The sequence below is a fragment of the Ictalurus furcatus genome, chromosome 3, assembly GCF_023375685.1.
Source record: "Ictalurus furcatus strain D&B chromosome 3, Billie_1.0, whole genome shotgun sequence".
NCBI lineage: Eukaryota > Metazoa > Chordata > Actinopteri > Siluriformes > Ictaluridae > Ictalurus > Ictalurus furcatus.
In genome coordinates, this window is record NC_071257.1 from 12,121,961 (window position 1) to 12,135,013 (window position 13,053).

The following is a 13,053-nucleotide window of genomic DNA, read 5'->3' on the forward strand; positions in this document are numbered from 1 at the left end:
AATAAACTCCGAGTAATAACCACAGTAACAGTGGTCACTGAGCAGCTCTGACTAAAGATACATGAGATTACTGAGGGTGGTACCGCTTAGAAACCATGAAAATGGCTTTGGACTAGTTGGTCGACTAATAGTGGATTTTATCGATACCGTTAACTTAGTCGGTTGTGACATTGTTAAAAACATTATACAAATAAAATTGTACTGAACTGAATCATGTTAATGCTACTGTCTGCACTTACAAGTTACAGTTTTAACCGTACAACTTTACGCAAGCATCGAGTGAAATCTGTACCACATGCTGTTAAGGATGTAATCACTCTGATAAATATTAATGAATAACATTTATAACCTTTTTCTTTATCTACCATATTTGTTGGCGGTGACATAATTTCCACTGAAACAGGAAGTCAGGGTTAGGGATGGGCGATATCTTATCGTTTGTGATATACCGGTAGAAATTTAATGCCTAGTTGTGCGGCCCATTCGCAGCTCACGTGCAGAGTGAAAACAAGTACGGCGGAGGGCGGAGGAGAAATTGAGGAGGAGTTTATCGCTAATCGCTACCTGTACAACCAGGACTGGTTTGGTTACAGAAAATCAGTTTTACTTTTAGATAGGACTGCATGATTATGGCTAAAATGATAATCCCGATTATTTAGATCAATATTGTGATCTCGATTATTTATCACGATTATTCATTGATTTTAGGGACAACATATTTTCATTGCACTTTCACATTTAAATAAACAGACCGTTGCTTTCACCTCCATGTTGTGCTACATTCCTGCTAATGTACAAATCTTTGCATTAAATTAGACTGGTCCTTAAAGTGCATCATCTCATCATCTCTCAAGTGCATCACACTTGTTTGTCCTGTAGTTTTTATTCCGATTGTATTATACAACTCCGAACAGGTCACTCGCACCGGTGCAAATAAATATTTATTCATAGTCGCACAAAATACTTTTCAGTCATGAATGCGAGTGAAATGGTCGCACAGTAGAGAACTGAGTTTATCTGCAAAGTTTTTTCCTGTTCGGCGTGATAATGTTTAATGTCCCTGACAACCTCTGTAGTGTCATGATTTCCGAAGCGAAGTTGGCAGCTCGAGCGCTAAAATGCTAATGCTGTTTCCGGGTTTTGGCATTACAAAATGACATCATCACTGCGCCGCTCTATGCTGATTGGCTGTAAGTTTAGAAAGCGCTTGATTTGACCTGCAGTGGAGTTTTCTATGAGCGGAGGACGAACTTTAAACATTAATATCGCAGTCGATCATGTTCATGTAATCGTGGGCAGTCAAAATCGTAATCGCGATCGATACTACTTTTAGAACAATGTTTGTGTTTCTGAGGCTCTCAAGATCACAGATATCACTCGTAGCCAAAAACAGTGGTGCATGGTACTATATTTATATCATCACTGATATCGTTATCACAATAAATACTAGAAAATATCATTATATTGTTTTAAGTCCATATCGCCCATCCCTAGTCAGGGTGAGACATATCGAGTGGCTCCTCCCCCTTTTTAAATAGTCAATAGTGTTTTGCTTACCTCACAGCCCAGGCTAAGCTGTATTTGACAGTTAGTACCATGGATTTTTGTAATGTTGGGGGACGGGACACTTCAGATTTTGAAGAGCATTTGATTGGACAGAAAATCTAATGAGAAGCTGAAGTGCAGAATGATGTCATCAAAATTGTTGATTTGTATTATTGGTAGAGAGAGACTGTACAATTTTAATGCATATTTCCTTGTAAATGCGAATTTTGTCATTGTTTTGAATCACACTAGGGTATAGATAACCTTAAGGCTGACACATTCATACTAAAAGCCACAAAACTCCAATTTTGATTTCCTGGGGACTTAAAACATTCGTGCACGTGTCTCGAACTGCAAACTGTTGATTAGTGTATGTCCATTATCTGGACTGTGTGTAATTGATCGATTTTTCATTGAATGTGTCGATTTATATGATGTGACTGCAGAGTCAGTTTTACCAACACAGTTTGTTAGGCAGTCGGCAGATTTCTTCTTTTAAACTGATTTACAGGTGTCTGTGTGTGTGTGTGTGTGTGTGTGTGTGTGTGTGTGTGTGTGAGTGTTTGTGGCAAGACTTTGACACCTCCATGTGGTTTCCCTCTTTTTCTGTGTTCCTCTCTTGCTCTCCCTCAGAGCAGAGTGAAATCACACACGTGTGCGAGTGCGTGGCGGAATGGCAGAGGTTAAAGTTTTGGCCACTCCCTGAGCCAACTAAGATTTTCTTTTTTTATCCTTTATCTCCTCCTCCTCTTCTCGCCACTCTCTCTCGTACTCGCTCACTCACTCTGTAGGCTTTGTGCGCGCAGGCAGACGTGTGCAGAGCTGTGTGTGTGCGAGAGAGAGAGAGAAAGGGAGGAAGAAAGAGTGAAAGCAGGCAGGCTACACTGTCCACACTGTCTGTAGAAAAGGAAAGAGATATATGAAGTTTTGCAAAGAGGAAACAGGTCTTGCACAGAGCTAGTAAGAGAGGAAGGAACCTTGTACCGAGGACGTGCAGCCACGAGGAGATTGCACATACATACATATACACAAACGCGTGTTTGTGTAAGGAGAATGGAGGACGGTTCAGCGAGTGTGGCTCCCGCCTGCAATTCTACAGTTGTGCTGAACAACCACTGCACGGGTAAGAGAACAGGATCGGGAGGTGTGTGTGTGTGTGCGTGTGTGTGCGTGTGTTTGAGCATGTGCGCTTATGAATCTATACCAAGGAATATAGAGTTTTGTCACTTCGGCTGTGCCTTGGTCTAAAGTGTGTGTGTGCGCGCACGCACTTGTGTGGTCAGCAAGAAAAAGTTTGAGTACCTCTTCTTGTTTCACTGTTTCTCAGCTCTTCAGGAGCAAATTCTGTGTGCTGGCAGATGAGGGGTGTGTGTGATGTGTGTGTGTGTGTTGTGGCTTCAGAGGGAAGCCACCTCTGTTCCCCTATTCAAAGTCATCAGTGGTGTCTCATTCATAGCAGACTGGACTACTCACTGGGGCTGGGTGATTGGACAATATAAGATCGCCATCATGATAATGCCTCCACAGTGTAGTTTTATTATTATTATTTTTTTAAATCTTTTGTTCTTTTATAATCCCAACCAACCGGGGTTTATCTTCTTCTCTATTTCCACAATAATGTCTGTCATAATAAATTGACTTCCAATTTTCCAAACTTCAGAAACCTCAATATTGTATTACATATGTATCATGCATGATAAAAATGGCTTCTTGTATTAAGAAATTTTGCAACGTCGCCCACCCCTACCCCAGCACAGGGGAGGATCTGTGTATCTGAAGTGTGTGTGTGTGAGGACGAGTGTGTGGGGCATGAGCTGTCTGACTCTCAGTACAGAGGATATGAAACAGACACACACACAGAGTGTGACGGTGAGTTCATGGGCCAGTGAGGACGGGTGTTACTTCCTCTCTTTGTCATAATAACATGGCAGTTATAGGAACTGCTGGTCAATGAGTAACCGGTGCAGCAGCATCTGCAACACACCATTGCTCTGTGTGTGTGTGTGTGTGTGTGCACAAGGGTGTGTATGTTGATGTATCTTGTGAGTTTTGGAAGGAGAGTATGTGTGTTTGGGTAACATTTGCCATTCATTTGAATGTTACAGTTAAACCTCCAGCTTGCAGTTTGGTGAACACAATCCAGCACATTGTTGGGTACAGTTCTGTACTTCCCCAGCCTTTGTTTCCTTCGCTTCTTCAGTCTTCCCTCTGCCACTGTGTCATTCATGTCCCTCCCCCTCTCCCAGTTCCACAGCTTCTCCTGCACCTTCCTCATCAATTACAGACAAACCAAAACGTATGGAAGTAAAAAAAAGCTCAGAAATAATGTGGAGATAACACAAGGGAAGTTGAATGAATTTGGATAAATAATGTAAGTGATATATATATATATATATTATATATATATAATATACATAAATATAATATAGTATAATATAATATATGACGGAGTTCAGCATCCTCAACTATAAAGTTTGTGAAAATGATATGGCGAACAGCATGTACAAACACAACGAGCATGTTAGGATCTCTGAAGTGCCACGATTATGATGAGAAATGCAGATGAAAAGTTCTAGTATTGCTTCTGTAGTATCTGCAAAGGCCGGGTCTTGTATCGTTAGCGAACGTGAACAAATGATCTAAACACAGCAAGCAATCTCCTTCCATCGTGCTTTCTTTTACCTACGTGCCTCTCATACTCTCTTTCTCTCCATCGCCCTCTACAGGCACGCTGAGAAACACAACACAATTTCCTCATCCAGTCAAGACACACACACTATATCATGTCTGTGTTTGACAACCACTTACCTGAGATTGTTGAGTGTGTTGTACGCCCAAGGACAAAAAGTGTTTTGTTATCCTGTCTCATGAGTGCATCTGTGAATGATTGTGCTTTTCTGTGTCTTCCCTTGCAAATTAAGTAGGATTCTTGGTCACTAATTAGATGCATAGATATACAGGGTGTCCAAAAGTCTCCATGCTGAGGGGACTGTGTATAACCCGAGCCAGCCACTAGAATGATTTCAGTACGTCCTTCCTTTTGTCAAAGGCGTTCTTAAAGGCTATCTGAAAAAATATATAGAATATAAACTAAGTATGAGAAAGTTTGAAAACGTTGTGCTAAAAGTCTTAATTTCCCCCATGTATGTAGATTTTGATACACCATGTAGTGTGCAAATGGGAGAAATCGGCACCTTTACATACAGTCCACATATACCATAAACACCATGCTTAGCTGGCACAATATTAAGATCATCACTGTCTTTCTGGAAACATGTGAGCAAATTGCTGATGTGTTGCTGTCCCAAATGTGATTTTCTTTATTTAATTTTTTTAATTAAGTGTGTTATGGAATAAAATGTAGTTACATGTACACTAAAACTGGTATAGAGTACAATAAAATTGCTATACGGTGTCCTAATTATGGTATATAATACAGTAAAGATGCTCTGTGACTTATTCATTCCAGGGTTTTCCCTACCATAAAAAAGCTGAGGTGCAGCGCCTAAGTGATTTTGCAGAGCGCCTTAAGCCGAATGAACGTAAAAAGGCGTCGTATCAGAATGAAATTTAAAACAACAGTGAGAGTTTTATGTACTGAGGAAAAAAAAAAAACTGAGATGTGACTTGATTTACATGCATCCAAGGTCCAAAAAATACTTTAATGTGCTCATAATTTAAATTGCAGCATTACCTTTTCCCCCCAGTGTCTCGTTAGATGATCCATTCTAAAGGATTCATTCTAAACTCCTCCTTTCAGAGAGCATACTCTGCTCTGATTGGTCAGATGTCCCAGTCTGTTGTGATTGGTCTACTGCTGTCAGTGTGTGTCGAAAAGGAAACGCCCACTACCATAACGAGTTTCAGCTCTGTCTGTTTGCAAGTAGCCAATGAAGGCCAGAGGCGGGCTTTTTGTTACAGACCTACATAGGTAAGTACAGGAAGTAAATCTGGAATTACTAACGACTCGTTTCAGCTGTTCAGAATCGGTTCTTCTTTTGGGAGTCAATAACTCCGTTTGTCGTGCGCTTTGATTTTTGAAACTTTGCAGGCGTTTTTACATTCACAAACAGCGCTATAACACACTACGTGAAAGATAATATTTGGAAAACCATAATAGGTGCACTTTAAAAAAATAATTAAAAAAAATACCTAGCTCAAGCTGGCTCACAGGATAGTAAAGGCGAATGCTCATTACAGTAACACTGGTGTGTGGAACAGTAACGTTGGCCTGACACTCCTGTGCGCTGCTGTGGAGCTGGCCTGCACAGTAATGTTGGCATGCACTGTGGTAAAGCTGCTGTACATTATGGGATGTGGTAGGGTGGAGCCTGCATATTGTGTCTTAAAGTAGACATGAAAGACAGTAGAGCTGGTGTGTAGTTCTGTAAAGCTGTGTGTGTTGTACAGTAAAGCTGTAGTGTGGAACATTAGAGCTGGTGCGCAGTATGGAGTGAGTGTGCTACAGTAAAACAGGCTTGTGCAGCCGGTCTGGGACACATTTGTACTGTGAAAAGCAATGTATTCTGATGCGTACCTGAACGCATAAAAAAAAAAAACACCTAGTCACCAGTGTTGCCAGCTTCAAGGCTTTCTGAATCGAGCTACTTTTAATCTGCCCAGCTACGCTGTTGATGCATGTAATTCAGTCCCTCCAGGATTTTGTGCCGGTTTTCAGCAGATTTGGGCCAAGACGCATCATGTGACATCATCACAACGGACATTCATCGAACATGAGTACAGCTAAAAGGTCTCATTTACCAACAAACATCACTGTGAAAGACCGAACAAAACAATTTCGTGCAATTGAAATTTCACCAACTCAAGTAGATTTCCACAAAAAAAAAGAAACCCAACAAAAAAACTCAGTTGCATCACAAATTTAGGAAAAAAACAATGTAAAATCAAGCATTTTTGGCCGCAACAAATTAAAAAAAAACCCTGCAAAATCCTGTACAGACTGGTAATCGGGCCTTTTACGTTTATCATTTCGATTAAATCTCGACATTAAAACGTGCATACTGGACACAAGAAGTCTCCTCTTATATGGGTGCTTTATGTGTCTGCTCTGAACATGAGCTCTGCTTGTTACTATATGAATGTATTCTAAGACACTTTTGGCCCATTGATGAAATACCTATTTAAGGAAACTGTGTGTTTTTTGCAATGAAGGCTTTGATGTTGGGGTTTAAAATAGCTTTGGATTTGGAAGGGGCAGATTTTGAGTTTGGCAGTGTATCTTCAGTCATCACATGTCACTGTTAAAAGAAACATCATATAGTTTGACAGAATTGCTGTATTAACAGAGTGCTTGTGTTACAGCTTTATTACAAGCTTGGTATTTGACAATACATTTGAGATTATCACCTGTAAACTGGGGTCAAGTTATTTAGAACTATATGTGTAAGGGACTAATATATTTACTGTAGAAATGCGATCCCAAGTAATCAGTGAAGACACATATAGGACAAATAAAACTACCAGCTGTGATCGGTTATCCATCTCGGCTCTCCGATTGCGATCGGGTCACCCGCGATGGATCTTACTACCAAGTGTGAACAGAGCCAATTTCTCACTCTGTGGCTGTTTTTCTTTACCCTTCCCCCCTCTCTCTGTGTGTGTGTGTGTGTGTGTGTGTGTGTTTCTTGGCTCGGCCGTTCAGTCTAATGTCTTTAAGCAAACCTGTCTCTACAAGCACTAAACAGTTTGAAGCTGCATGTGAGTTGCAGGCTAGAAGCAGAGAGCCACGTTGTGACATCCGACACACTGGTATTTACACGTACACACTGCAGAGGAAAAGCTACACACAATAATGTGCGTGTTCATGCTCACTTCATGGACCTCCTCAGTTGTGCAGCGTGAAATAGTTTTCCTCACTGTGGTAGTCAATGCACACTTTTGCTTTATCTTAAGTTTCGTATAAAGGCCAGCATTTTTGAGAGAGAGAGAGAGAGAACGCAGATCATATCATTCCTCTTCTCCACTTGTCATTCCCCTAGTCCCAGACTGAACCCTCATTAAAAATGCACCCCAAGTCCTGTGGAGCATTTCTGTGTGTGTGTGTGGGTGTATTTGCATGCCTAGCCCAGGGCTATAACAATGAATCACTAACGTATCATTTCAGACCGGACCGTTCTTCCTTCTCTAGTCTTCATTCCATGCTGTGTTCTGTCCTCGTGCCACAGTGGAATGTCATTCATAAAGGAGCCTCTTGCTCTTTTAGCTCCAACAAACCACATACTATAATTGAATTTGTCCTTACATTAATTAGTAATGATCTACAAGAGCATTTCTCGACTAAATTTGCTATTTCGGCCGTGAAAAGTGAAAAGGCCGAATAAATTTGACCGAACAATGACGTGTTTGTTGACGTGCCAAATAGCCTAGCAACCAGAGTGAGATGCGCGAATTTCACGACCTCCGCTTCGGCAGCGTGCCTGGAGTGATGAGGGGGCGCGTGCATGCACGAGCTACATGCACAAGCACAGGCTCTTCAGATGTTGATAACCGTGACATTGTTTACTGTGGACACGTGCGTTTGTTTTGTTTCTGTTCCGGAGTATTCTGTCACGTTGCGAGACGTAAGGGAGTAGAGTACCGAAGCAGATAAAGATGTATTTATTTAAGGGAACATAACATTAACAACGTATCTAACTATACTATATCTACTATAATACTCCACGAGGTGTACAGGGAGGCGAGCAGTATATATCCCCAATATAATCAGCCGTATGGAACCGAATAGAACCATTTTTTGCACTCTTGTCAAAGCACTTTTTAATGCAATTTTTTGTTGTAGGCTACAGAGTGTTCCATTCTTTCAGCAGTCAGTTATAGACCTAACATAGGCTATTCAAGGGGGGCTCAAAGATGACCACATCAAAATATTTTTATTTTACTCATTTATTTATTTAAAGTTATATTGTGCCTTGTTGTTAGCCTATGCCTGCTGGAATGAAAAAAAAAATGTTCAGTGTTAAATAAATATTTTGAAATTGTAGTTTTTGTAATTGATTTTTTTCTTTGAAAAGCAAGACAAAATAGTAAAAAGCACATTTTGACTATTTAATTTATGCAATGGTGAAAAAAATGGCAAAATAAATGGAAAAAGCGAGAAAAAAACATGTTCGGTATTCGGCCTTCGGCCAAGTTTTTCATTATATTCGGTTTCGGCTTCGGCCAAGAATTTTCATTTCGGTGCATCCCTAATATATATAGATATTACTACGCTTTCTATACCTGCAGGTCACAGAGCCACTATCCATCAAGTGGAACTTAGACTACGAACTATTGGTTTATAGGATGTCTGGATTTTAGATATCAGTGATCTGTGTGACATCCAAATCACTACACTACATTAAGCATGAAAAGGAGAGCCCTGGCTGCTCACCAAAATATGGCTCTTTTCATCTTACTGAGCAGGATCTCCCCGGAGTCTCCCGGGACCCAGGACTGAATGCAAATGTGCACTCTCAAATGCGCGGGTGTATAATGTCTGTAGTGTGAACACACTCGCTTCCTGTCCATATTTACGCAGCACACCAGAAGCATGACCTCGTGGAATTCTGGGTCTCCAGAGCGTTGCCATGTGTGCATGTGCATATGCGTGTACACGCACAGACAATAATTCTCCTGTGAGTTACATTAGATTGCTCTCAGACTAAGATGAAAGTATGTAAATGTGTTTGTCTCATCTCCATGTGGGGAAAAAAATCACACTTCTATGAAGACGTTCAATCAATGACGCCAAATCCAGATGTGGACAAACGATAAAGTCACAAGCTAGTCCACCTTGAAAGTGAATGATCCATTGTGCTTCCCAGTCCTATCTTCTGCTCACCCAGAGGACCAATTAACTAGGCTAGAAAGAAGCATCAGCTAGCATAATTGAAATGAGAAGTCTGACTAGCTAATTATATGCATTACATACAGACTGTGAAAAATTAACAAGTACTTGAATCCATGAGACGGGGGGATTTTATGTCGCTGGAGCCTGGAAGCTGTCCCAGGGAACTCTGGGAACAAGACAGGGTACATCCTGGATGGGATGCCAAACCATCGCATGGCACAATCGGACACATCACTAACACTCAATGCCAATCAGCCCACAACGCATGTATTTAGACTGGGGGAGGAAACCGGAGTACTCGCAGGAAAAAACATGCAAACTCCACGCATGCAGGGGGGAGGCAGGAATTGAACCCCCAACCCCAAAGGTGCGAGGCAAACGTGTTAACATTCTTGGTTCACCTGCGTATGGCAGCAAGTGGCAGGTTTTGGAAAAAGTATCTCGCGTCACTAAATAGGTGCTACTCGTATGTTTATGAACCAGTCAGCATTTACACATCCTTTACGTGACATTTTGTTTTATGAAAGGCAGTAAGGAATAGAGATTTTTCTCTATCTCTGGTTGTTTGAGTTAAGAAAAAAAAATGCTCTCTCTGTCTCTCTCTCTCTATCTATCTATCTATCTCTATATATATATATATATATATATATATATATATTCCTGCTATAAGAGCAACTTACTTAACCTACTGGTACTCTGACCAACTACAGTATGAACAAAATAACGGCTAAAATAAAGACTAAAATAACTAAATATGCTTGTCCCGGATGACCATCTCTATAGGACATTTAGAAGTCTTCTGTCTCTGACTGTCTACAGTACTGTAGAATGCACACTCAGACTCAGCTGACGTCGGGCTAAGGCTAAGACTCGAGGCTTAGATAAAGTGCTGCATGCATCAGTGCATCTCTGTATATGAGCTGCTTGTCATGTCTAAGATGAAAAAATAAATAAACGCTGTTTGTAGTGCATGGCACTGTATCATCATTTCTCACATAACCGGGAAGAACTAGAAAGCACAACTGGCAGATATGCTATTAATAACGTGTAATGGAATCTCAGTGACGAAATTATGGGCTATATTTAAGTGGTGTGTTATGCCTTGCTGTAACCTATGTGTTTTGGGCGGTTGATTTTTGCTAGAACCTTCTCTGATATACTGCGAGTGTTTTTGTTACGGTTTCTCACGAGAATGATTTTAATATCCTTAAGTGATGCTTTCTGTCTTGATGTTTTCGCTCATTAGTAGCAATTCATTCCTTTTGCTTCATGTTGTCAGTAATGCGAGAAGAGATATGGGTGACGTCGCTTCCTGTGTGACCTTGCCTCTCTGCATGACAGAGCGAGAATTTGGGCAGCCTCTCTCATTTAATGCTAGTTTAGCTTGTATTACAATGAGAATCTGGTCGTTTTTGTTGCTCAGTAAGGCCAAGACACCCTTTGACTGGCATTGCGTGAATCTGCATGATGTGTAAGTGGAGGGGATTGTGCAAAGGGTGCAAACAATAACTGACGTGTATTAACCTTATGAAAACATGCTGGATTACTGTGGCTTAGCAGAGGTTAGGAAATGCTGTCAGTAACGGCAAACAAACGACTGGATATAATCTTCCATTATAGACAAAACTGGATGAATCACAGTAAGGGCTGCAACTAACGATTATTTTCATAATCGATTAATTGGGCGATTATTTTTTCTTCTGCTTTCAATTAATCGATGGGGAAGGGGCTCCAACTTTTAATACCATTTTTTTTTTTCAATTAAATTTCTGTTTATTTACAATAAAATTCACAAATTGAGTGTTAAAAATAAAAGCTTCAGCCTAAAACTTTACATTAACACAGCTGTTTGTCCAATTATAACGAGTCAACGCAGCCCCATTACAAATAGATCACTCCTGTTATAATAAACAACAGAAGTTACACTGCAAGCTCACAAATACAGCATCTAATGACAATAAACTTGAATTAAACTAAACCTTTTAAGCAGCTTGCACCAGTTTCCCCAACCCCATGCACACAGTGGAGCATTTTGGATATAATCATAAGTTTGTGCTCGTGCATCACTGCCATGCTTCCATGCTACACAGGCTCTGCTTTATAAAGTTTATAGGTTGTAATCTTCCTGCCAGCATTTAATACAAAATGCTCCCAGGCCTTAGTGGGTCGCACAACGTCTGATAGAGACTGAGGTCATGTTGGGTAGAAAATAAAATTAAAATAAAAGTTAACGCTGATGAACAGTAAACTGAAGAATATTTTTTTTTTTTTACTGAGTATCTGCTAAAGCCAGCGGCATTGTATTACATGCGTTTGACGTCATGTGCCATTGACTGGGAAACGGCTCATACTTCCATTTAGTAAAAAAACATTCGTTTTCCGTTTAAGACCATACTACCCTTCTAAAATTCATACACTAGACCATAGAGTACATAGTGCATAGTGTGCATTTGGTACGCAACTTTGTTCTGTACTCTCCGATGCATGCTTTCGGAACAGAAGTAAACCAATGAGAAAACTAAGTAATTACAGACCACCTAATCGATAATGAGATTCGTTCACAACGATTTTTCATAATTAGTAATGCACATTTCAAATAATCCTATTCAGTGTGAACAATTGTAATTAGAACTGCAACAACTAATCGATAAAAATCAGCTATTAGATTCACCAAGCATATGTACGTTTCCATTTAAATATGTATATAGTTTCAAACACTGCATTCAGTCTCAGTTATTTTTTGGTCTTATCAAATTGCTTCAAATAATCTTAATTGAAGGCTTTGATCTCTGAACTATTCCTAACTGTTTTGTCATGAAAGCTGGGCTGGGTAACGGCATTATCCTGTTCAGGGTCCATGCCCATGTGGGTTTCCTCCTGGTTCTTTGGATTCCAGGGTCAATGGTGGCTTGACGGTTAAGGCTCTGGGTTACTGATTGGAAGGTTGGGGGTTCAAGCCCCAGCAGTGCCAGGCTGCCACTGTTGAGCCCTTGAGCAAGGCCCTTTTGCTGTAGTACATTCATTATTATTCAGTTACTTGTTTGTGTGTTTCTGTTATAGGATTTATACAATATGTGTAAGTCAACATGTGCCTTCAGTTTTTTTTTGTTTTGTTTTTTTAAACTAAAGGGGGAAAAAAAGGCACTTAACTTCTGTGTAATGCTGATAAATGGCTGTGTATGGAGCATTGTAATGCTACATTTATACTTATTACAAGGTCACAGAGTCATCAAAAAGTACAATAAAACAGCTAATCGCAACTGAGTGTTTGGCAATCATTAGCCAGATGTCGAAAGGTTAATTGTTTGTAGAGGGTTGGCCATGCCTGAAAAAGTTTTCTGTTGCCTATCAGCAAAAATGCTATGATAACTTATTTACTTGCCACTAACTGCTTCACAACAACCTTCTTAATAGCTTTTAAGCACTGGACACAGCACTCAAACCTGTTTTAATTCAGTGACCGTGTCTTGCCCTATCGCCATGTTCAAAAATGAGATCTTCCTACAAACTACACTACACTGTCTCTGTCTCGTTCTTCACTTGAGTCAGCAAACTGTTTCTCACTCTTCTTATCGGTCTCTAGCATGTGTTGGCAAGCTGACCAAAGCAATCTAAAGGCGTTTTTTTTTTCTTTTTCGTTTAGTCACAGTTTTTTGATC

The 13,053-nt window shown here is 40.3% G+C and overlaps 1 protein-coding gene across 2 annotated transcripts in view; it reads left to right on the top strand.

The window, feature by feature from the left end:
• LOC128605396 (echinoderm microtubule-associated protein-like 4) overlaps window positions 1–13,053 on the top strand; it is a 107,009-nt gene that overhangs the window by 50,653 nt on the left and 43,303 nt on the right. The window contains exon 1 of one of the 2 annotated variants that reach the window (XM_053620796.1): window positions 2,107–2,668. The exons of the other annotated variant lie outside the window; for it this stretch is intronic. Within the exon in view, the coding sequence (XP_053476771.1) occupies window positions 2,599–2,668 (70 nt within the window). The 5' untranslated portion in view covers window positions 2,107–2,598. Of the gene's footprint in view, window positions 1–2,106; window positions 2,669–13,053 lie in introns of those variants that run through there. 2 annotated transcript variants of the gene reach the window in all.